Source organism: Pristis pectinata, chromosome 5 (genome assembly GCF_009764475.1).
Source record: "Pristis pectinata isolate sPriPec2 chromosome 5, sPriPec2.1.pri, whole genome shotgun sequence".
Lineage (NCBI taxonomy): Eukaryota > Metazoa > Chordata > Chondrichthyes > Rhinopristiformes > Pristidae > Pristis > Pristis pectinata.
This window is the reverse complement of record NC_067409.1, coordinates 98342930-98367293: the sequence shown is the minus strand read 5'-3', so window position 1 is coordinate 98367293 and position 24364 is coordinate 98342930. Positions and strand designations below refer to the sequence as shown.

The following is a 24364-nucleotide window of genomic DNA, read 5'->3' as shown; positions in this document are numbered from 1 at the left end:
TTATATCCACATTGAGGGCGAGATTGTGGAATCTACACCATGCTGTTAGCCTCTCCACCTCCATCCTATATACAGACTCATCATTGTCACTGACGAGACCCACCACTGTTGTGTCATCAGCGAACTTAATGATGTAGTTGGTGCTGAATCTAGCAATGCAGTCGTGTGTGAGCAGGCTAAACAATAAAGGGCTCAGGATGCAGCCTTGAGGTGAGCCTGTGCTCACTGAGATGGTTCCTGATGTATGGCTGCCAACTCCTATCTGCTGCCGCTGCGTCAGGAAATTGAGGACCCAATTGCAAATGTCAGTATCCACCTCTAACAGCCTCAGCTTTTCCACCATCTGTTGTGGAATGATCGTGTTAAATGCTGAGCTGAAGTCGATGAAGAGGATCCTGGCGTATGTATTCTTCCCCTCCAGATGTGACAGTGTGAGGTGGAGCAAAGTGGAGACTGCATCCTCTGTGGATCGATTGACTCTATACGCAAACTGTAGGGGATCTAAGTTTGCAGGAAAACAGGTCTTAATATGCTGCATGACCAAAGCATTTCATTATTATTGGTGTAAGAGCCACAGGGCGGAAGTCATTCAGGCAGGCTGGGTTTGACTTTTTAGGGACAGGAATAATGATGGCACTTTTGAAGCAAGTGGGCACTACTGCCTGGCTGAGCGAGATATTAAAGATGTCTGCAAAGACATCCTTCAGCTGCTCTGCACAATCCTTTAAAACACGTCCAGGTTCTCTCACCACATACATGGTGACATTAATCACTTCAAATAGATAGATGTACATTCATTTTAATGGAAACTGGATTAACACAGGAGGGTGAAGCAAGCAGAAGGAATCACTAATAGGGGGAGGTGTAGTAGGCTGGCAGAAAAATCAGGTGGAGCATGACTACTGGTACAGATCATTGGGCTGAATCAAGTGTTATGGGATATTGCTGTATATTCTACCACTCATATGCACTGTAATACATTGAGGAAGGCATAAACTGATACGTGGAGTCGATAATTAATTATTATGTGGAATTCCCCATTATTCTTTCAAATTGTTGATAATAGCATTAAATTCTTATGTTTTTATTTTCCGATACCCCTTACTCCTCAATATACTGATTTTTCCCATGACCATCTTCTTTCACCTTTCAGGCCATCTCAGTATGTTTCACAGCCAATGAAATACTTCTGAAATATAATTACTACTGTAAAGCAAGAAACATGGCAATCAATTTCCACATAGCAAGCCCTCACAAACAACAATCTAATCATGACCCAAAAACCTTTTTTAATGATGTTGATTGAAGAATAACAATCTGAGAAGCCACTGAGGAAAACTCCCTTGCTCTTTTAAATAGTGGCATTTTACATCCATCTAAGAGTGCACAGGACTTTAGTTTAACATCCCATTTGAGATACACCATCTGCCACAGTGCGGCACTCAGGGCAAGAAGATGCAGATGCTGCAAATTTGCAACAAAGACAGAAAATGCTGGAAGAGCTCAGCAGGTCAGGCAGCATCTATGGAAGAGAAACACAATCCAATTTTTGGGTCAAGGACCTTTCTCAGAATTGGGAAAGTGAGAGAACAATCATGTTAAGTTGCAGAGAACAGGAGGATAGAGAAAACAGAGAGAATGTCCACAATAGGGTACAAACCAATGTCGTCAGGATGACAATTATTTAAAAAAGGTATTTGGAAACAGAAGAAAGGAAAAAGGGGAAACAAATTGAAAGTGCAGAGAGAATAAAAATGGAATAGTTACCTAAAGTTGTAACATTCAATACTGAGTCCCAAGGATTGCAACATCCCCAGACAGATGATGTTCCTTGAGCATTGATGGAGCAAAAGCAGGAACCCAAACAAAGGCAAGGTCAGAGCAGGAGTTGAATGGGGAATTAAAATGGCTGGTGACTAAAAGCTCAGGGTCCCCTATGCAAAGTGAATGGAGGTGCTCTGCAAATTGATCACCCAATCTTGTTTGGTAAAGGAAACCACATCATAAGTACCAGATTCATTACACTAAATTAGTCTAAGAGCAAGTGAATCACTACTTCACCTGGAAGGACTGTTTGAGTCCATAGATGGTGGGAAGGGGTGTTGCATCTCCTGCAGCTGCATGGAAAAGTGTCGTGGAAAGGGGAATGATTGGTGGAGATGGAAGAGTGGATGAGGGAGTCACACAGGGAACTGTCCCTTCAGAAGTTGAAAGGTGAGGACAGGGGATGATGTTTGGTAGTGGAGTTCTCTCGGAGGTGGCAGAGGTGCAGAAGATTGGGAAAATATGGGAAATAGTGGGGAATCGGGGGTTAAGGAAAAAAGAAGAAATCTTAAAGGCACTAATGTGAAAAATTTTGTCATCAGAGTGGATACGGAGAAATTGGAAGAACGGAATGGAGTCCTTTTAGAAAGCAGGGTGGGAGGAGAATGATCAAGGTGATCGCTGGTTTACAGTGGATGTTGGTAGCTAACTTATCGTCCGAGATGGAGAATTGCTGCAGCACTCCTTCAATGTTGCTTTGGAGTGTCAGCCTGAATATTTGTGCTCAGGTTTCTGGTATGATCCAAAATGTTCGAAATCAGACGCAAAGTGCACTGAGAAATATCTGAGCTTCCTCCTCTCTCACAACCTGTATCCATAATTTTGGCCACCTCTGGGAGTTAAAATCCATTTGACCAGAGTTCCAGATCCATCGTCAGTAATGGTGGGGCAAGGGGAGAGGATGGAAATACTACAGCATCACACTAGGGTAGGTTGCCCACAGATCTAGGCCGATATTTTAATTTTAATATGGGTAAATTATCAGTTTTCCAACAATAATCAACCTTTCCTGGCTCAGGATACTGATTTTTGGGAATGTAAAGCTCTTCACTGTCCTGCTAACTTTCCCTTTTGGATGCTGCATATTTGGAATTTTATTTCATATTTCTGGTTTTCCAGTTTTCTTTGTGAAATAATGGTTCAATATGTAACAGGAAAGTGTCCCCAGAAATCATTGGTAAATAACTGTGTTTACTGTGGTGCCTTTCAGGTTGCAAGTTGAACAATTTTATCCTTCAGTGTTAAAGAGAAATGCCTTGTTCATGAGTTCCACCTAGTGGACATGATACAAATAGGCATCCAGTAAGTCAATGAAACCAAACATACCGAAAGCGGGTAAAACCAGCAGTGGACCCTCTCACACGTTTAGCATAGGTGACCAAAGGTGAGTTTCTAAAGAATTTGCTCCCAGATTTGCTAAACAACAACCTTGGGAGAGGAGGATGCATTTGCAGGGGATCTTATTTGCCCCCCACATCAGGTGCTAGTATTGGTATTGGTTTATTATTGTCACTTGCACTGAGGTACAGTGAAAAACTTGTCTTGCATACTGATCGTACAGGTCAATTCATTACACAGTGCAGTTACATTGAGTTAGTACAGAGTGCATTGATGTAGTACAGGTAAAAACAATAACAGTACAGAGAAAGTGCAGTGCAATAAGGTGCAAGGTCACAACAAGGTAGATCGTGAGGTCAGAATCCATCTCATTGTATAAGGGAACTGTTCAATAGTGGGGTAGAAGCTGTCCTTAAACCTGGTGGTACATGCCCTCAGGCTCCTGTATCTTCTACCTGATGGAAGAGGAGAGAAGTGAGAATGACTAGGGTGGGTGGGGTCTTTGATTATGCTGGCTGCTTTGCCAAGGCAGTGAGAGGTAAAGACAGAGTCCATGGAGGGGAGGCTGGTTTCCGTGATGCATTGGGCCGTATCCACAACTCTCTGCAGTTTCTTGCGGTCCTGGGCAGAGCAGCTGCCATAGCAAGCCGTGATACATCCAGATAGGATGCTTTCTATGGTGCATTGATAAAAGTCAGTGAGTGTCAAAGGGGACATACCAAATTTCTTTAGCATTAATAGAGGAAGGCTGCAGCACCAGGCCGAAATCATCTCAAGGTATTCTTGTCATCTTAAGTACTTTGAAATTGTGGTGAAAGAAGCCTCAATGATAATTTTCCAAAGGAGATTATGCAAATACTTGCAAGGGAGAGACATGCGGGGGCCTAGCACAAGAGCAGGGAAATTGGATAATTCGGGTGGGATTTCCCTGGCATCGAGGTGCTGAATGGTTTCCTTCTGGATCATTCCATGATGTAAGTGGTGGACCTTTATACCCGAGCCTTTAACAATGTAAAATTCCTGCTGAAATGCACCAAGCAATTTAATGATTCAGTATGTTTGATCATGTAGTCCATTCAAGCCTGAAGCAAAGTAATCCACTAAATTCACATCTATTGCCTTGCTATGTACCACTATAGTCCTTTCCCAAAGTAACATATCAATAAAAATTATTGGTCAGGTAGCTCAGTGAAATTTCAGTAGCATAGTTACCATGGAATCAGAATAAAATGGTATAGTTCTGCTTTCACACAATGTGCTCTGGTCCATACAGTTTTTAGATTTGAAGTTCACATTTGGGTCAGTGGCAAGTCATTTTATATATATACTTTATTTAGAATTTTACTTTGTTGAGTCTTGGAACAAAATATTTTTTTGAAATATTGGTTCAGTTCAGGGTAATAGAAATAAGCTATTATCAGAAACAACTGTGGCGAATGGTGTAGATGTATTTAAGGGGAGTCAGATTAACACTTGAGGGTGAAGGGAATAGAAACAGAGGTAGATGGTGAAAGAGGCACGAGTAGATGATAAACATCGGCAAGGACTGATGAGGTCAAATGGTTCGTTTCTTCACTGTAGATTCCATTAATATGTGTTCATTGTCATTGGGAAAAAGAACTGCCAACATTACTCCATAAAATCTGGGTTGGTGATCAGACATTTATAAACTACTAAGAGAGATTCTAGTGGCTCGCGGATGTACCCGCTGGGTGGATCATTCCTGAATCACATTCAATTAATTAGGGATTAGTGGACAGTCAATAATGTGCATTGACCACAAAATCCTGGGCCATTAGAACAGAAGAAATAGGGGGCAGAGTAAGCCATACTGCCCCTGTAGCCAGCTCTGCCATTCAATAACATCATGTCTGATTCAAATTTGGTCTGAATTCTATTTTCACACCTGACCCCTATAATCTTGACTCCCCTATAGATCAAACATCTATCTTAGCTTTGGATATATTCAATGCCTTTCCTATACTAATCCTCCAAGACCATCATCTCCACTCCTTCGTTTAGCTCTAGATTTCCTTAGCTCTAGATTTCCCCCAAGAGAGGGAATTGCATCTGCCAGGTTACTCTAGGATAAAAAGTATCCCAGATTCATTTTCCTCAGGACCTGCCCAACACTTGATCCTTGATGGCCAGTGTTTAGAGAAGGAAAATTATATAGGAGAAATGACAGCTCAAGTTAATACCATGCACAGCAGTCATCAATCAATTTCCCACTTTAATTCAGGACCAATTAAAGCAATTGGTCACAATGAAATCATCAAATAATTGTAAAAACCAGCTTGGTTCACTAACATCCTTCAAAGCCTGAACTCTAAAGTGGTTGACTCTCAGCTGCCCATTGAAAAGGGCCAACAAGTCGCTCAGGGACAAATACGTTTAAATTAACAAATATACTGAGTTCTTTCCAATGAAACCTATGGCAAAACTACTAATCAGCCTGCCACTGCTCCCCCACTCCCTTCCCTCTTCCCCTACTTCCTTTTGGTGCATGAGCACCAAGTAGCCATTCAGTTTAATGCCAATTTTTGACAGTCAGCTAATTTCATCACCGAACATTTAACTGAAGGACATTAGTGAACCTGGTGGGTTTTTTGTACATTCTAATACTTTATTGGTCACCATTATTGAATCATGAGAGATTTATCAAATGTTTATAGGTCAACAGTCCTGGCCTCTAGACACTAATCCCAACAACCGTGATACTGCCACGTTTTGACAGGTTTTTCTGGCTCTTTATTTTGTTCTTTTACACAAGACAAAACTTAGCTCTCTGAACCATCAGCTGGTGAAATCCTCTTGCTAATGTGCCTGAAGCTCAGCAATGACTATTTAGATCCAAACTATATTCTAGCAGGAATGCTAACTGTGCCCTAGAACTGTGGCACTGCTAAGGGTTTGATTGAGAGAGAATCTGCAGTTTCTGTGCTTATGAATCTCCATCTAGTGGTAGGAACATACAGCTGCAGGGCTAAGTGACACTGATGTGTGGAATACATGGTTCAGATTGCCAGTATCATCCTCAACCACCTCTTCCCAGTAAACAAAGAACTGCTCCTCATATGGATTCTATCCATCTACAGGACCAGTGGTCATAATCTTTACTGCAGGATAACTCCAAAAGAAATGCAAGAAGCAGCACCAACTACTGCACATGGCTTCTCGTGACCTCACTGAAGTCTCTGACTCTGTCGGAGGGTCTGTGGAGCACTCTCCTCAAATTGGGTTGACTGCAGAAATTCATCTTCATTTTATATTTACTTCATGATGACATGCAAGCTGTAATCCTCAAAATCTGATCTAGAGACCTGATCTCAGTGAACGTTGTTGTCCAGTAAGGCTGCATCATTGCCCAACACTTTTTTCCGTTGTTTCTCACACCTCCCGTCCAATCAACTATCAACTTGAACGGAGCTAAATTTACAGGGCAAATGCAAACTGTTCAACCTCGAGTGCCAATACTCCAGAACCAAAGTCACCCCGACCCCAGTATTATGCTGCACACATTCAGAGGCCAGACTCCAAGTCAATGCCAACTCATTCACTAAGGAGTATGAGAGAATGGGCCTTCTAGCAAACGTCTGCAAGACAAAGGTCCTCTATTAACCATCCCTGTTATACTACACTGCCTTCTGACAATAAAGATTCACAGTGAGATCCTGTAAATGTGGTTTCATTCACATGTCTTGAGTGTGTCAGCACAGCCTTTGGCTCTCTGATGAAAAGGGTATTTGCACATTAAGACCTCAGAACTGGCACAAAATTGTCTACCAGGCAGCAGTGATCATTGCCCTCTTACGCGCTTCTGAGACTTGGACGACTAATTGTGGACACCTCAAGAAACTGGAAAGAAACCACCAACGCTGTCTCTGCAAAATCCTCCAACTTCATTGGAACGATAAGAAAACCAAAATGACATGTCCTTTCCCAGACCAACATCTCCAGCTACATTCAGTCAGCTGCTTTGGGCAGACCACATCATTCACATGCCCAATATCCAACATCAGACTCCCAAAACCGACACTCTATTCCAATGCATGGGAAGAGGTTATCAGGGGTACAGGGGAAAAGATTCAATAACACACTCCAGGTTTCCTTCTTTGAAAATGTGCAACACCCTCATGGATTCTGTGGGATGCTCTTACACAACTGGACAAGTAGAGGAGCAACATTTGGGATGGTACCAAGAATCCCAAATCCATGCATCAGGGGCATGCAGAAGTCTAGAGTAAACAGCAGAAGGAACACACTACCTCCCAAATTACCCACCACCTTGCCTTATAGGTCACCTCTCTGCCCAATCTGTGGTAGAGCCTGCAGGTCCCACATTAAATTGGCAAACTGGTTTACTATTGTCACGTGCTGAGGTACAGTGGAAAACTTGTCTTCCATACTGTCCATACAGATCAATTCATTGTAACACTGCATTGAGATAGTACAAGGTAAAACAATAAAAGAGTGCAGAATAAAGTGTTGCAGTTACAGAGAAAGTGCAGTGCAGGTAAACAATAAGCTGCAAGGTTATAACGAGGTAGACTGTGAGGTCGAGTCCATCTTATCATGCTAGGGAACCGTTCAATAGTCTTATAACAGCAGGATAGAAGCTGTCCTTGAGCCTGGTGGCATGTGCTTTCGGGCTTTTGTATCTTCTACCCGGTGGGCAGGGGAGAAGAGAGAATGTCCGGGGTGGGTGGGGTCTTTGATTATGTTGGCTGTTTTACCAAGGCAATGAGAAGTGTAGACAGAGTCCACGGAGGGGACGCTGGTTTCTGTGAACGCTGGTCCACAACTCTCTGCAGTTTCTTGCGGTCACGGGCAGAGCAGTTGCCGTACCATAGTCTCATCTGTCACATAAGATCACAGAAAACGAGATCGGAAAGAATCACCTTTGAGCCTGAGTGACAACAGACCAAATACATTGGCACTGCTGCATCACAGTGGTCTGGGATCCGTCCTGACCTCCAGTGCTGTCTGTCTGGAATTTGCACATTCTCCCTGTGACTGCGTGGGTTTTCCCTCACATCCCAAAGACGTGCAAATTGGTAGGTTAATTGGCCATTGTAGATTCCCCCTGGTGTGCAAGAGAATCTGGGAGGATTGGACGGGAATGTGGAAAGAATAGAACATAGGAAAAATCAGTGGGAAATAGAATTGTGTGAGCCAGCGTAGACTTGATGAGTCAAATGATACTGTCGTAAGGAAACCTGAAATTAAAAAAAAACACCTTGAACAGGAATACTGGCAGTTCCTGGGTTATGAACGAGTTTTGTTCCTGAGAACTGTCCATAAACCAATTTCTCTCAGTCGGAAACGCTGCTTTCTATAGCTACCCATATCGCATGGCCATGACATACATTTTCCACAATTCTTTCATTTCACTGAAATAATCAGCCAGTGTAGCACTCATTCAATATTGCACTGCAACATTATCCTGGATTTTTATTCTCAAGGCACTAGGGTAGGGATTGAACCAAGAATCCTTTAATACAGAGACAAGAATGCCAACGGTTGAGTGAAATTCGATGGTGCAAGACAATTCAAGCATAATTAGAGTTTATGTTCAGATGAATGGAGTGGATCTTGACCTGGGGAGTACTGGCTCAGAACAGAGGAAGCCACTGATTGACCCCCCTGAATATAAATAAAATGAAAAGTATAAACATATGCCTTTCGCCAAGCCCAGCATATTATTCAGGGTTGCAAAACAACTAAAACTGTCTGTCACTTGGATTTCATTATGAATTGCACAGTTGAAAGAAAACAGTTAGAAAAGCATTACATCAGTAGCAGCTGTTAAAATTAGCATTTATTCTTTAAATAATATTCTGCTCCACCAGTTTAACAGGAATCTGGCTCTGGTCAGGGTACAGGGAAATTCGACACAGTCAGTACTCCAAGTGAATGTCTAAAGATCCATAGCTGGAGCGCAGTACCTTTAACATCCGCTCTTGTATGGAGTCCACCTGCTCAGAAGGACAGTAATCATCCAGGCTGGATCTGAAACAGGAACAATGCATGGGTTATTGAATGAGTATCTCCAAATGAATTGCAAAAAGGCTGTGAGGAAATTCACTCACTCTCCCTGCTATAAATTATCTTCCCTCCACAGATACTGCCTGACCTGCTGAGTTCCTCCAGCTCCTTTTGTGTATTGCTCCAGATTTCCAGCATCTGCAGTCTCTTGTGTCTCTATAAATTCTCTTCTTTTCTGCACCAAGGGTAAATATCACCCAAGACATTTGGATTAATGGAGACACAAGAGACTGCAGATGCTGGAATCTGAAACAAAGACAAGATGCTGGACTCTGGAACAAAAACAAGACACTGGAGGAACTCAGTGGGTCAGGCAGTATCTGTGGAGGGAAATGGACAGTTGACGTTTTGATTTGGATTAATAGTGAAATTTTTGAACAAAAAGGGACTGCTGGAAACACTCAAGAAGCAACCATGGACTGAAAAAAACAGATTTTGCTGAAAAGACTGTTGTCTTGGAGACACAAGAGACTGCAGATGCTGTCGTCTGGAGCAACAAACAAACTGCTTGAGGAACTTAGCATGTCAAGCAGCATGCATGGAGTCAAAGGGATGGTCAATGTTTTGGGTTGAGATCCTGCATCAGGACTGAGAGTGTAGAGGGGAGATGGCCAGTATAATGAGGTGAGACAGAGGGGTGAGGCAGGGATGACAGTGATAGGTGGAACCAGGTGAGGAGGGAGATGACAGACAGATGGTGCGAGGTGGGGGAGGGGGACGTGGAGTTGGAGTTAGGAGTCAGAGGCTGGGGGGTGGAAGTTGATAGGCAGACAGGCAAGGAGAGAGAAAAATTAAAAGGGGCATATGAAAGCTGGTGGGGAGGGGAGATTGGAGGTGAAGACAGAGGCTGGAAGGTGATAAGTGGAGACGCAAGAGGGTGCAGATATAGGAATCTGATAAGGAAGGAGATAAGTGGAACTAGATTAGGGCTGGGTGGATCAGAATGAGAGAAAAAGGAACACAAGGGGTCTGGGTTACATGAAATTAGAAAATTTAATGTTTATACCATTGGGTTGTAGGCTACCCAGGCAAAATATGAGGTGTTGTTCTTCTAGCTTGCGTCTGGCCACGCCATGGCAATGGAGAAGGCCGAGAACAGACAGGTCAGTGTGAGAATGGGAATGGGAGCTGAAGAAGCTTGTAACCAGGAGCTCAGGATGGTAATTGCAGACAGAGGGTAGATGCTCCGCTACATGGTTTCCCTGGGTATGCTTGGCCTTTGCCGATGTAGCGGAGGCCACATTGAGAGCACCAAATACAGTAGACGAGGCTGGTGGAGGTGAATGTGAATCTCTGCCTCACCTGGAAGGGCTGTTTAGGTCCCCGTATGGCAGTGAGGGAGGAAGTGTAGGGACAAGTGTTCCACCTCCTACAGCTGCAGGGGAAAGTGCCATGGGACGAGTGAGCCAGGGAGTCAGGGCAGAATGGAGTGGGAAGGGAAGATGAGACTGGTGGTAGGATCGCATTACAGCTGGCAGAAATTGCCTTGCATTATTATTCTTTTTGTCACCTAATCTCCCCTTTCATTTAGGGCAGGCACGGTAATGCAGCGGTTAGTGTAACACTTTGCAGCGCCGGCGACCCGGGTTCAATTCTGGCCACTGTCTGTAAGGAGCTTGTACGTTCTCCCCGTGTCTGCGTCGGTTTCCTCCCACATTCCAAAGACGTACGGGTTAGGAAGTTGTGGGCATGCTATGTTGGCGCCGGAAGTGTGGCGACACTTGTGGGCTGCCCCCAGAACACTCTACGCAAAAGATGTATTTCACTGTGTGTTTCGATGTACATGTGACTAATAAACATATCTTATTTTCTCACAGACCGTCCATAAAATACCTCTGGAAGATTTTGACAAAATTCAAAGTCTTGCTGCTAACTTTGCCATCTGTCAAAGCTGTAAGTTCCCCCAACTCCACCCCCTCCTCCTCCTCGCCACCCCCCACCCCACCCAAGGACTTTCAGACGTATCCAAAGACATTTTAAAAATCAATTGAACATAAAATCAACTAAAAGCACAAAATCAAAACACTTAATTAAAAGTTAAATCAAACAAAAAATTCATTAAAATAACTAACAACTTATTCTTGCCTTTCTTCCCCATGTCTCTGAAATCACCATTTTGCATCCAGTTTGATTTGGAGCAGGATTCGAGACCGAATTCTCCAGCGTAAAATGGGGGAATTTCAGTGAGCTACTGCTCAATGTTGGACTGCAGGCAGAGTTTAGCAGCAGAAGGCAGCTGGGAAATCTCTGGCACAGTTCAGAAAGGAAGTTCAGGAATTCCACATTTGTATGGGAGTCTTATAATTGCCAGTACTATCATACAGAAATTTTGGCAGCTCCGCATGGACAATGTATTTCTGTCAGCATTGGATTGAAACTCGTCTTTGGGAAGAGGAGACGACTGGCGGAGTTAAGCAATACCATAAATATAATAAGTAGCTCAAAGCCATATGAATGATACAGCACAGAAAGAGGCCCTCCTGCATCAAACCTGTACTGTACTAACACAAGGGGGCATAATTTTAAGGTGATTGGAGGAAGGTATAAGGGGAGATGTCAGAGGTAAGTTTTCTACACAGAGAGTGGTGGGTGTGTGCAACACACTGCCTGCAGAGGTTGTGGAGGCAGATACATTAGGGACATTTAAGAGACTCTTAGCCACGTGAATGATAGAGAAATGGGGGGCTATATGGGAGGGAAGGGTTAGATAGATCTTAGAGCAGGATAAAATGTTGGCACAACATTGTGGGCTGAAGGGCCTGTACTGTGCTGTAATGTTCAATGTTCTAATACCACTCTGATTGCCTGGAGTAGTATAGACAGAATACATGCTTGTGTGGAAGATGGTTTTCTTACATCCCACCAATCCACAACATCCTGCTTCAAGATGTTGTGCTCACAGACTGAATAAGAGCCAAAATCATATTGTAAATCCCTTTGCTTCAAACCATTCCCTGTTCTGCATTGAAGTAACTCTCATACCGTGCTATTGTTATCAGAGTTGGCCTGGGTAAAGCTTCAAGTAACTGTTTCACAGATGACATGAGGTTATCAATCTCTTTCTCTGTGCTAACGTGATGTGGGAGCTCCGAATAATCACAAGTCAGACCAGCTTGGTGAACCTGAAACCAAGAAGCAGTCAACACAAGTCGAAACAATGAGGCAGCACCAACAAACTAGCTGCAACTGGTATGAGCTTTAATTTGTAACTGAACCATAACATAACACCTCCCACCCCATGAACAAATCAGGTAGTTGCTGTATTTATAGGGAGAGGGAAAAGGCTCAGCTACACTTTTTCAGTCCAGTAGAGAAAACTCTAAAATTGGCCTGATACCTCATGGGGAGAGTGATAGGGTTTTAACGAGGAATCTAGCAGAGGACAGGATCAAATTCAGCGGTGATGGCATCTCTGCTGGCACACACTGCTTGGCATCATTATTATCGACAAACTGCATTTATGTAGCGCTTCTGAGAGACCAACATATTGCTAGGTTACCAAATAATCTGATCTCAATCCATAAAGAAGATTAGGACAGATGAGAGCAAAAGCTTGTTTAAAGATGTATATTTTAAGAAGCCTCTCTTAAAAAGCAAGAGATGGGAGTTCCAGATCAGATCCGCTTTTTGTTCAAATGTTTTTCCCTCATGTTCCCACTTTCACTTTGAAGTGTCAATAGCCAGGGGCACAACTAAAGGGATTAGCAAAAGAACTACATCAGAGATGACATGAGGATTCACTTTAGCTTAAGCCACAAGCTGTGATATGGAATGCACTAGCTGAAAGGGCACTGTTAAAAGTTATTGTTGCATCTTTCTCAAGAGAATGCAGGAATGGAAACTATTTGCAGGACCACAGGGAAAGAGCAGGGTTTCAAGATTAATGACAATTCCATCAAATATCTAGCATAGGAATAACAGGCTGAATGGTTTCCTTTTAAATTGTGTGATTCGATAAGATAGAAACCAATTATGTAAAAAAATAATTCTGCATTTTCAGTTCTGTCAATATGGATTATAATCAATATGGACCTTTACCCTCAAGAGAATAATTAATTTAAATCATTTCTAGTTTTACCTATCTTAAAACAAGGATTAAAAAATAATTAACTGGAAGATAAAGCCAGGCAGCTTTCATTGCTTGTGCCCCAATTGTCTGTTTAACTGAATGGCTTGCTAAGCCATTTAGAGAACAGTTTAAGAGTCAATCACATCCTGACGTGGTCTGAAGGGACGTGGGAGCTGGATACTAGTGAACTTGCAGGCGATTTTTTTTTCCCCCTAAATGACATCCAGGGTTCCTAGCATTTTATTCTGGGTTTATTTAATTAACCAAAGGTAAATTCCCCAGCTAGTGAGGTGGAATTGCAGATGAATGCAGCTGTATTGGTATTGGTTTATTATTGTCACTTGTACCAAGGTAGAGTGAAAAGCTTGTCTTACAAACCTATCGTACAGGTCAATTCATTACACAGTGCAGTTACATTGAGTCAGTACAGAGTGCATTGATGTAGTACAGGTAAAAACAATAACAGTACAGAGTAAAGTGTCACAGCTACAGAGAAAGTGCAGTGCAATAAGTATAGGGAAGCAGTACTTACCATTTCATAGTCAGGTGTTCCCATTCTGTCCTTCAGGCTAAGCACCAGCTCACCAAGCTTTTCCATTCTGCAAATAAATCCAAAATTCTAATGAGACAATGACTAACATACGAGGATGATTTTTGGAAAACAAATCAAAATAATGCAGTATCCTGAGAAGCAAGCACAATATGTGTAGATTGGTGACGAAACTACACAATATTTTCCTGCCACATTTTGACCTTTATTAACTGATTTTAAAAATATTTTCTTCCCTTAAAAATAGGATTCGAGTTTCATCTCGTATTTAGCTCAAATTCAGTGAGACAGTTTTTCTTTTATGAATCTTCTTCCAAAACCTTCACATCATTTCTAAAGTGTGACGTTCAGATTTGGCACAAGTCGACAGTTGGGACCAAACCAGTATTTCATGTTTAACATAATTTCCCAATTTTTGTGTACTGTGCTTCTACTTTTAAGGTCAGGTTCCCTTATCCAGTACCAACTTCTTAACCAGTCTTTTCCCCCTTAAAGATGAGTGCACAACACAAGTGCCATAGCTCTTGTGTTCTGGCACCCCTTTAAATTGAATCATCTTTAACAAAATTAGAATTACTAACCAAAAAAAACACAAAATTGTTCTGTATGCTGTTTGACAAAATATTTTTTGTCTACACTTCAAAACTACTTCATTGCCTGCAAAGGATTTGGGACATCCCACAAAGCATAACCAAAATTTTTTTCTTAACAACCAGTTGCCAAAGTTCAGAATTTTATCAATGATTTAGAGGTGACCCGACGGAAAGCAATAAAATCGTGAATGGGTAGGGGAGAGTGGACATAGAGAGAATGTTTCTATTTGTAGGAAATTCTAGAATTCAGGGCTTAAAATCTAGACAAGAAATTGAGAGAAAAGGAGATGGAAAGAAATGCTAAAATCTGTGGTGAGGTTAATGGAACAAGGACACACACATCTGGGACACAAACACTTATACAAATTAGTTGCACCAAATAGCCTAATTCTGGAGAGGAAAATGTGCATGTATGGGGCATCTTTAAAGTCTCCTTCTGTATATCCTCAACTACTTCATAGCCAATGAAGTAGTTCTGAGGTGTAGCAACTGTTGGAGAAAACGTGCCAATTAATCTCATGGGTTTATGGGTCAATAGTGCCATGGGTCTTTTACATCAATGGGTTAACCACCAGCTGAAAGCAGACAGGACCTCAAGTTAATGTCCCATCTGAATGATAACATCTTGGACAGAGCAGTGCACACTTGTACCCAAATGTCACCCAATTTCTTTGTACTCAAGTAACGGAGCAAAGTTTGACCTCATAACCACCTAGCTCAGAGGCGAGAGTGCTCTCATGTAATTCGAGCTCAGACTTTCAGAGATGGGAAGACTGAATCAGTAATTTTCTGGTTCTTGGACTCATCACAGCAGAGGACTGTGCCTACTTGAAGGCAGGATTGGACAGAGGACCAGCAGCCAACAACACCAATCCCAGGAAGCAGAAGGAGAAAGGATTCATGAAAGAGCAAGCAACAGAATAAAAAGCAATTTAACGAAGTCTGTCAGAGAAACAACCACTGCGTGTGCCATAGATTAGCATTTATTTCACTTACCCAGGGACTGCTGCCCACTTCTTTACGTTCTCTTCACTGTCATCATCACACAGATCTGCAAATGCAGCTTCCATATCTTCCAGTTGCCTTGTCCGGGCTTCCACACAATCAATTATGGCCTCCTGGGCATGATAAATGTGCAGATCTGTATTATTTTAATGTAGAATTGTTGATCTCGAATCATCTCATTCCCCACTGTGAAACAAACATTTGAAAATCTGGCAGACTGGTACCTTACACAGAAAGATCTGAAAGTAAATTGTTAAATCACATTAAATGAAAGTCCAGTATAGTTTTCATGATGAGATGCTTCAAAAGGAATGGTTACAAACACTGACAGTCCTCAGTGCTGCTTCCTCTCTGCAACTAGCCATTTATTATTGATCACAAAGGATCAACAATGGTTATAATTTTGCACAATAATGGGTCTTCTGTAGCAAAAAAACAGGATGGATTTCTCAATACATCAATGAGGGAATGATTATTCCTAACTGTAGCACAAGTGTTGAGTGAATACTGTGATATAACATAAAAACAAAAGTAGATTTGTGACTTTAAAACTTTAAAAAATTTATTCATACAGCACGGTAACAGGCCCTTATGGCCCAACGACCCTGCGCCGCCCATTTAACCCCATGTTAACCTACCCGTACATCTTTGGAACGTGCACTGGAATGGGCTAGCTCGGAACACATACACAGCCCTTCACCTGGTACTGGGAGAAGGTGAAGCCATTGAATATGTTATGTTCCACAACTACCCCCATGCAACATGTTTAATTTCTATTCCAGTCTGATACCCATCTTGGTAAGTCACCATTTTTCACTTGCTTAAGTTTGTTTATCAAGAGAAAATGTTAACAAGGGGTTAAATTGAGTAGGTGATGGTGTGAGGTGGCAATAAGTTCTTCCCAATTGGAAATGCAGAAATCACTTGCACCTTTTATTTGGAGATCTCTCAAACATTAATTTTAAAATCAAAACACTTTTTAGTGATACTTCCTTGTGATCTGTTAGGAGATCAACATACAACTTAATCCAGCTGCTGCTGTTCCATATCCCAGAAAAGGTCTTCAACTGTATCATTGAAGTGGATCACAATCTCACTTTCAACCCCTATAACACATCATCACTATTCTCCACAAATCCCATAATCCAAGGACAACTTCTTGTTAATTTTGTGAACCAAACTAGACTTAGTTAAATGCTGCCTTGATGTCAAGGCCAGTCCTTCTCACCTCACTTTGTGTCAAGGATACTTACACATGAATGAAGTTATGTACAAGATTTTAATTTCAGTCCAAACACAGCCAAATATCTCTGTAATACCTCCCAACTCAATGAGAAAAACAATATTTTATATATAATTTATTCGGATCAGATGTTTAAAAAAGAGTAAGGCAAGGTAAGGCAACCTAAACAGTACTTGAATTCCAGGGTTAGACTTTCAATGCATTTTCGTATTCCATTTGAAAATAACTGAATATAAAGAATAGGCTTGGATTAGGGTCTAGAAATGGCTTCAGATAAAGTATCTTCTGTTTTAACCACACAGTTTATAAATTAGCACACAGATTGAACACACAAGACAGTGATCAGCCACTTCATGTCCTGATATCAAGGTTTAAAATGCAATTTTTTTTTAGGAAACAACTAATTTAAAGAAAGTAGATTTCAGGAAGCTAATTAGTAATCTGAAGCAGTTAAGAACACATGAATTCCATTTCTTAATCTGATTCAGAGACATAAATCTCATGCTGCCTATTGTCAAAAAACACGGCAGCATACCAAACGGGGTGTCAATACCTTGGAATATTGATTTGAAGTTCAAATCCCACCATGGCTGCTGGGAATGTGAACTGAAGTAACTAAAAAGCTAGCATCAGTAATAATGACCATGAAGTAACTAGGTTGTTGAAGGAAAGAAATCTGTCATCACAGCAATCTCGCTATTCTGGGACTCCAGAGCCACAACACATTTATTAACCCTTAACTGCCCTCTGAAATGGCCAAACAAGTCACAGACTTCAAGGCAACTGAGAAGAGGAGTAACTGCTGTCCTAACTAGCAATACTCACATCCTGTGAACAAATAAATAAAACCTGACTGGATACGAATTTGATTGCCACATACCTCATTTGTCTCTTCCCAATCAGGCTTAGTAAAACTGTACAACTGCTTGAGGATTTCATATTCATCCTGTTGAGAAAAACAAAACGATTCTGGAATTATATGCCAGCAAAGATTTAAGCAAACAAAATGGCACTAAGAGTACTTGGATCACATTATTATTCACACAAATAGTTTCTGCAGATTTTTTCAACACCTGAGTACTTTTACGGTCAATGAAACAGTTTTGATGTGTAATCACCATAGTAATTCAGAAAATTTGGCCAATATGCACTCAGCAAGCTCCCACATAAAATATAACGATAACATACAGATCAATTGCCATAGTGATGATGATAAATGGATCAGCTGAGACACCCGGGAGAACACTCTGCTCTTCAATTAGTGTCATGAGATCTTTTAAATCTGAGATGGGTGCTGGGCCATCAGCTTCACTTCTCATCTGAGAGCAGCAAGTCCAACAGCACAGCACTCCCTCAGTACTTGATAGATAGGCCTGAGAAATCTTACAAGTCACAGAATCCTTTGGTATTGAGGGTGTCTTGCTTCCACTCCATTTCAATGGGCAAGGACCCAAATGAGAGCAGCATAGGACCTGCAGACTGGAGGTGTGGGACAAGATGTTTGATGAAGCTGCCAAATGGAAAAACAGAGTCATAACGCACAGAAACAGGCTCTTCGGCCCACTGAGTCCATGCTGACCATTCCCACTAATCCTACATGAATCCCATTTTATTCTCCACTTCCCCCTGATGTTGGGTATATGAGTGATGTAGTGTGTCCACAGAGCCAGATGAGTGTAATTAGGGCCTCAATGCTGGGGACGTTGCCAGGTAGAGGACACTGATGTTGGTTTTCTTGTGGATTTGGAGCATTTTGTGGAGACAGCATTGGTGGTACCTCTCCAGTGCAAAAGGTGCCTACTGCAGGTAGCCCATGATTCAGAAGTGTACAGGTGTGTAGGAATCACTGCTGCTCCACAGACCGTGAGTATTGTGCTCAGCTAGAGGTCTTCAGCTTCAGAATACCTCTCCCCCAATAGCCCAAGGCTGAGCTGACCCACTGAAGACAATGGTTCATTTCATCACTGAGGTCTGCCTTCGCTTTAGGCATGGCTCCTGAGAAATGGAAAGTGGTCTACGTTTGCCAGGATCTCATCGTGGACTTTATTGCCGGGGGAGTGGGTGTTTTTATACAGTGAGAGCAAGTTGGTAGAGGACTTTTATTTTGCAGACATTAAGCAAAAGGCCCATCTTCTCTCATGCTTCAGTGAAAGAGTCATGACAGCTTGGAGCTTGGCTACTGAATTATGCCTATTCAAATGTTGTCTTGCACACTGCAGCTCAATAGCTGAAGTCAGGGGTGACCATGATCCTGATGTGGAGGAGACAATGCCCATAGTCTAGCTAAGGGAAACAGCTCTTAGCATCCACTTTTGTCACACTCCTAATCTCTACTCCACTCTCCCTCCATTAAGAGCACCACCCAATACAGGTCCACCTCAGCCAGCACACTCACCCCACACAAAGCAGGAAGTGAACTCAGGGCCAAGCTAGTTATACTTAAAACCAGTAAATGCCCAGTTAAGGTGTTGCAACTTTTTCCTTGAAGAAAAACTGGTCAAAGCTAGGAAAAAAATGCAATGTACCTTTGTATACATTTCCTTAAACGGATTTTTAACTGAAAAAAAATCCAAGTCAATATCTAGGATGTAGGCATTCTCTTTTTCCAATACATGAAGCAGATCGTTAATCATTTCATCCTGCTGATGTGGTTCAGTCTCACAAGTTGGTGTTGCCTTACATGGCTGACCAGTTTCCAAAATGACACCCTCGCTGGCAGTGGCTGGTCCTGCCTGCATGCAATGATTGCTAAGTTTGCATTCGACCTTCTGACCATTCACTCTGGAGCTTGTGGCACAGACTGGGTCACATAAGTCTTTTTTAGCTGAGTGGTCCAGCTTTGCTTTCTTTGCAGTCGATTCTCCAGTTTCCCTCCTACAGGCTCTGCTGTTGTGCTCTGTTGCGTCTACTTTGATGACCTGCAGATTCAATGCCTTCCTGTTCTCCAGCAGCTCCTCCGAGACGTAGAGGCCATCACTCAGGAAGTAGCTCTCTGTACTCGTAACCCTGATCAGATAAGGAATTACTGTAAGAACTACCAGTTTAAAAAAAATGTTGCTGCATTAGTCACCTATGCGTGTACCCATAGGATTGAGTTTAACTTCATAATGCTTTTACTTTTTAATCAAAAAGTTAAAAACTATTCATTCTCAGGATATTTTAGGGTTTAAACCATCAATTCAGTGGACATTACAATTTAGATATTTGCTGAGTTTGCAGGATGTGCGATTTGTATTTCATTGTGGTTGCATTGGAGAGTAGAAAGTCAAGATCTTGAAATAATAACTTCCATTTATGTGGTTGCTTTAACACAGCGGAAGCATGGTATAATCACAGGCACCAAATAAATCAATTATTAATGGAAACATGAAGACAGATGACCAAAATAGTAGCTTTGGGGGATCATCCCAAAGCAGAGTGCGAGAGAGCGCAAGAGATTCAGGCTGGGAATTCCATTGATCTGACAACTAAAGTAACTGTAATAAGAGGAAATAAATTAATTTGTAATAATTGTTTGCCTGTCATTAGACTTCACAATTGTACTCAATCTGCCAATACAATACAACTAACTTTCTGACTATTCTCTGAACCCATCACTATCCTTCTATCTCACAACCCTAGTTGAGATAGGATGATTTTTTATTGTGATGACTGGAATACCTGATTGTTTTAGTTGAGGAATCTCTACCGACGAAAAAGCTGTGTTTGCCATCAGTGATTTGTTCAGCCCAGAATGGATGAAGCCAAAACACATGTGAGAAGTGGCCAGCGTAAACTACAGGCATGATCCAATTCTCAATGCTTAGGTCTCTGGATGAAGAGAAAGGTGGGGAGAAAAGGAAGTTCCATTACTCATCCATATTGTTATTAGTAAGATACTAATATCAGCATTGCAAGAGCAAACCTACGTTTCTATAAAACACCATGACTTTGACAAGAAGTTTCCAAGTGTTTCATAATTACTGACTTACTTTGAAGTAGAGTCAAATGATACAAGGGAACAAACTTCCCACTTGTTTAGTATCAACCTGCAAGACAATCGTCGCAAGACAATTTCCACATAGGTATGGTAGTTCCCCCTACTGAGATATCCATTGACATTTGGAGATCAAGAGTGAATCAGAGGATCCCAAATAATTTCTAGTACATGCTCCAACACACCAGAGCCCACTGCAGCATGCTATCTTGATTGCTTTGTGCATGATGTCAAGTTTCAGCTCATAAGGACTACAGACTTGTTGGCTGAAACCCTTATGTCAATCTGCTGGGCCTGGCTTCCAGCTCTGCATACTGAGACTTCCACATTCTTTTGTCTGTATTCTCACTCTCTAACTGCTCCCATTCACTCACTGACCAGATAACATTGTTTACAGTTTATCCCCATGGTCATCCCAGCTTTACCCTGCAAGAGACATCTCTTTCCCCCAATCTCCCTCCAGCTTAACAGGCTCTTTCCCAGTTCTGATGAAGGGTCTTCAACCTGAAACTTTAACTGTTTCTCTTCCCACAGATGCAGCCTGACCTGCCGAGTATTTCCAGTATTTTCTGTTTTTATTTTAGATTTCCAACATCAGCAGTTTTTATGATTGTCACTTATTTGTTGCCTACATGGTTTCCCCCCGAAAGAATACAAGTGATAAAGTTTTTAAGGTTGAAAATAAAGATGTTTGCATTGTTATATTGTACTTAAAACAAGTATTAAGTTTTGCATTGATCAGTGCTATTTCACAATTTAGAACAGGTTTAGTCTTGCAGAAGTTGCAGTTAAGGGTTTTAAGTCCAACAGTATCAAAATTTCAAAGACAAAATAAAAGGATTAATTTTGCTTGGAGGAAATACAACTGTAATCTCTTGGACTCTGATTTAAAACAAAATATGCAACCACCTGCTACGCTGTACTGCAGAGAAAAGCTGTGAGAGTAAATATTGCCTCATTCAATCATATTCTTCAATCACAGCTAATTAATCCAAAATCATATGTATTCTAATACTTCCACCTCAACCTGCAAATGTAGTAGAATTCAAAAGTTTGAATGAGGGTGTAAAATGCACTCAACATTTACCATCAGTTAACAAATATAAGATATTAAGAAATAAAAGCTTCTATATTACTTCAGTGATTAAAAAAAGCATAAATTCATTAAATCATTAAATGCAAAGTGATTTGCTTGCATTACCCAAAGAGCAACTCTTTATCAAACACGCTGTCAGCTAACATGTCGACTGGGATTAGGAGGTCTGGGTGAGAATCTAGGTGAACCAGGGCAATATTTTCAATTGGCAAATGCTTTGAACCAATTGCTCGATAGATGTAAGGCACCACCTGTAAAACATTAACATAATGAAGGGAGAAGACATTTTTAAATACAGTAATATTTTATGAACATTTAATTTACATATTTTTGCTATTACACCATTCACTATGGGGTATGTTTTAAGAAAGTTAATTTTCACTATAATGGAAAAGTGTGCCTCTCCCCGTGTGTAGGAATACATGATACTGAAATCCCCTGAAGCCACTTTGTCCAGCCACTTGGATTTATAAAATTTCATTTAACAAAACAGAATTTGGAGATACAAGAGACTGCAGATGCTGGAAATCCAGAGCAACACACAAAAAACTTAGGAACTCTGTGGGTCAGGCAGCATCTATGGAGGCAAATGGACAGTCAATGTTTCGGGTCGGGACCCTTCATCAGTGTCCATTTCCCTCCATAGATGCTGCTTGACCCAATTAGTTCCTCCAGCTTTTTGTGTATTGTCCAAAAATTAACCCCCATCTAAAATAAGAAATGGCAGTTCTGCAGATTAGCTCATATTCCACCCAAAAATCATTATCACACCAAAATATCTTTTTTTAAAATTCCCAAATCTCACTTCATTAGAGGCAATCTCAGGTTTAAAACTGATAAGAGATAATACTTCCTGGATAATACATTGAGTTGTCTCGATTTAAACTGCAAAACCCAATTCTTACTCAAAATTTACAAAGCATTCCTCTCACCTCCCTTCCCTCCCCTCCCCCACACATAGCAGATAATAACCCTCACATTTCATTTAAAAAAAGGTTTCTAAACTATAAAATTAGGGCATAAAGCAACACAGAATGAGGCTTTTTGAGCTGTTGACTCCTCTGAAAATCTCTCACCTATTCTCTCCTTATCTCCGCAATTTTTGCTTCTTCAAGAACTTCTGGCATGATGCTTGAAATTAGCTACACTGCAAAGAACTAACTCACTTTATAAAGCATAGAAAACTGTGGCATGCAAATTCTACTATATCTCCTAAAACAATCAATTTAATGAATCTTGGAGGAGTTACTATTAATTGAAGACTCTGTGGGCAGATGCTTGGATTACTGTCAAACACAAACAATTGTTTCAGTAAACTTAAAATATAGCCTTGGTTTTACTGGGTTAATTCATCCCAAAGCGCTTTATAGCCAGTGGAACACTTAAGTGTCATCACCTACAGTACTATAGGAAATATGGCAGCAAACTTGCTTTTTGTGATGTCAATTGAGGGATTAACCAGGATACTGGGATTATCTGCCCTGCTCCTATTTATAGAAATGGCAATGGTTATTTTATATTCAACTGAGAAGGCAGCCAGCACCTCAGTGGGAATACCCTGTTTGAAGGATAGTACACAATAATGCAGCACTTCTGCAGTTGAGTATCAGACTTGAATTCTGTCCTGAAGTCATTGCAATGATTCCTGGAGTAAATCTGCCACCCTTCGACTCAAGATGAAAGTGCAAACTGGAGAGCAACACCCAACAATTTTTTTTTGAACGACAAGGCCCAACTAACAAGCAAGGCAAATACCAAATAATAGGACTGGGAGGATAGTCGTCAGTCGACACCAAGCAGAACGCCGCTTTCTGAGCAATGGCATGTTTTATTTTGACATTCACCTGCAAGAGTCGGAAAGTCGCACTACAGATAGTGCAATGATTTCCGAACAACGTGCTTTTGTGTGACCCTCGGCTGTGTTATCACGGTACACAAGAGTCTGCGGAGGTGACAGAGGAGTGGCTAAAACAAATGGGTGCGTTCCGAGATGAGTTCCATTCCCCCGAGGCACCATTCTGATTGGAATTCCAACATTCCAAATGGAATTTAAATACCCGGGCAACGTTCGAAAGTGTTTCAATTCTACGGGTTCCAGTTCGAAGCTGAGCTTACATCATGATGGTCCTCGACTATCCACACTGGCAGCTCTTTATAGCAACGCAGGCACGGGGTAGTGCTGCTCATGGCTCGGCTCGGCTCGGCTCTGCTCTGCTCTGCTCGCCTGCTGGGGGATGATGTCAAACACCAGACCCGTTCCTTCCTCCTTTGCACAGACACAGCCCGAAGGGGGAGCAAAGGTTGCGACGGACTCCCTTTCTTTACCTCTGATTGGACAGCAACCAGTTCCCGTCCCGTAAACGGTCCGTGTTGATACAAAGATAGACAATGAATGCATGGGTTTGTTTAAAGTGATTTGTGCAAAAGATTATATGAAATGAATTTCCTCCGAATCTAGTCTTTCGTCGTGAAATTACTGTGGGTAATTTGTACTTATCGAGGCTAGAAATAGTGTTTCCATCTAATAAGTTTCCATTTCCCCAATTCAAACCAAAATATTGCAAGTAAAAGGTTCCCATTTGTCATGGCAGCAGAATGTTTTCAACTTAATATTCCCAGTTA

At 41.5% G+C, this 24364-nt stretch overlaps 1 protein-coding gene across 4 annotated transcripts; it reads right to left on the bottom strand.

The window, feature by feature from the left end:
- Positions 1-2805: 2805 nt before the first annotated feature.
- On the bottom strand, positions 2806-24072 carry c5h5orf22 (chromosome 5 C5orf22 homolog). Of its 4 annotated transcripts, XM_052016371.1 has the most exons (10): positions 23858-24072; positions 21848-21993; positions 20331-20480; positions 19196-19676; positions 17551-17616; positions 15419-15540; positions 13812-13878; positions 12193-12332; positions 9111-9174; positions 2806-3617 (listed from the first exon to the last, which is right to left on the bottom strand). In XM_052016371.1, exons 1-10 carry the CDS (start codon positions 23927-23929, stop codon positions 3597-3599), a joined length of 1329 nt encoding a protein of 442 aa, XP_051872331.1. In that variant the 5' UTR covers positions 23930-24072; the 3' UTR covers positions 2806-3596. The 4 variants fall into 4 exon arrangements, with proteins under 4 accessions (XP_051872331.1, XP_051872332.1, XP_051872330.1 ...); XM_052016372.1 differs by lacking the exon at positions 2806-3617 and having other exon boundaries at positions 8467-9174; positions 23587-24072; XM_052016370.1 differs by lacking the exon at positions 2806-3617 and having other exon boundaries at positions 8467-9174.
- Between the last annotated feature and the right edge of the window lie 292 nt (positions 24073-24364).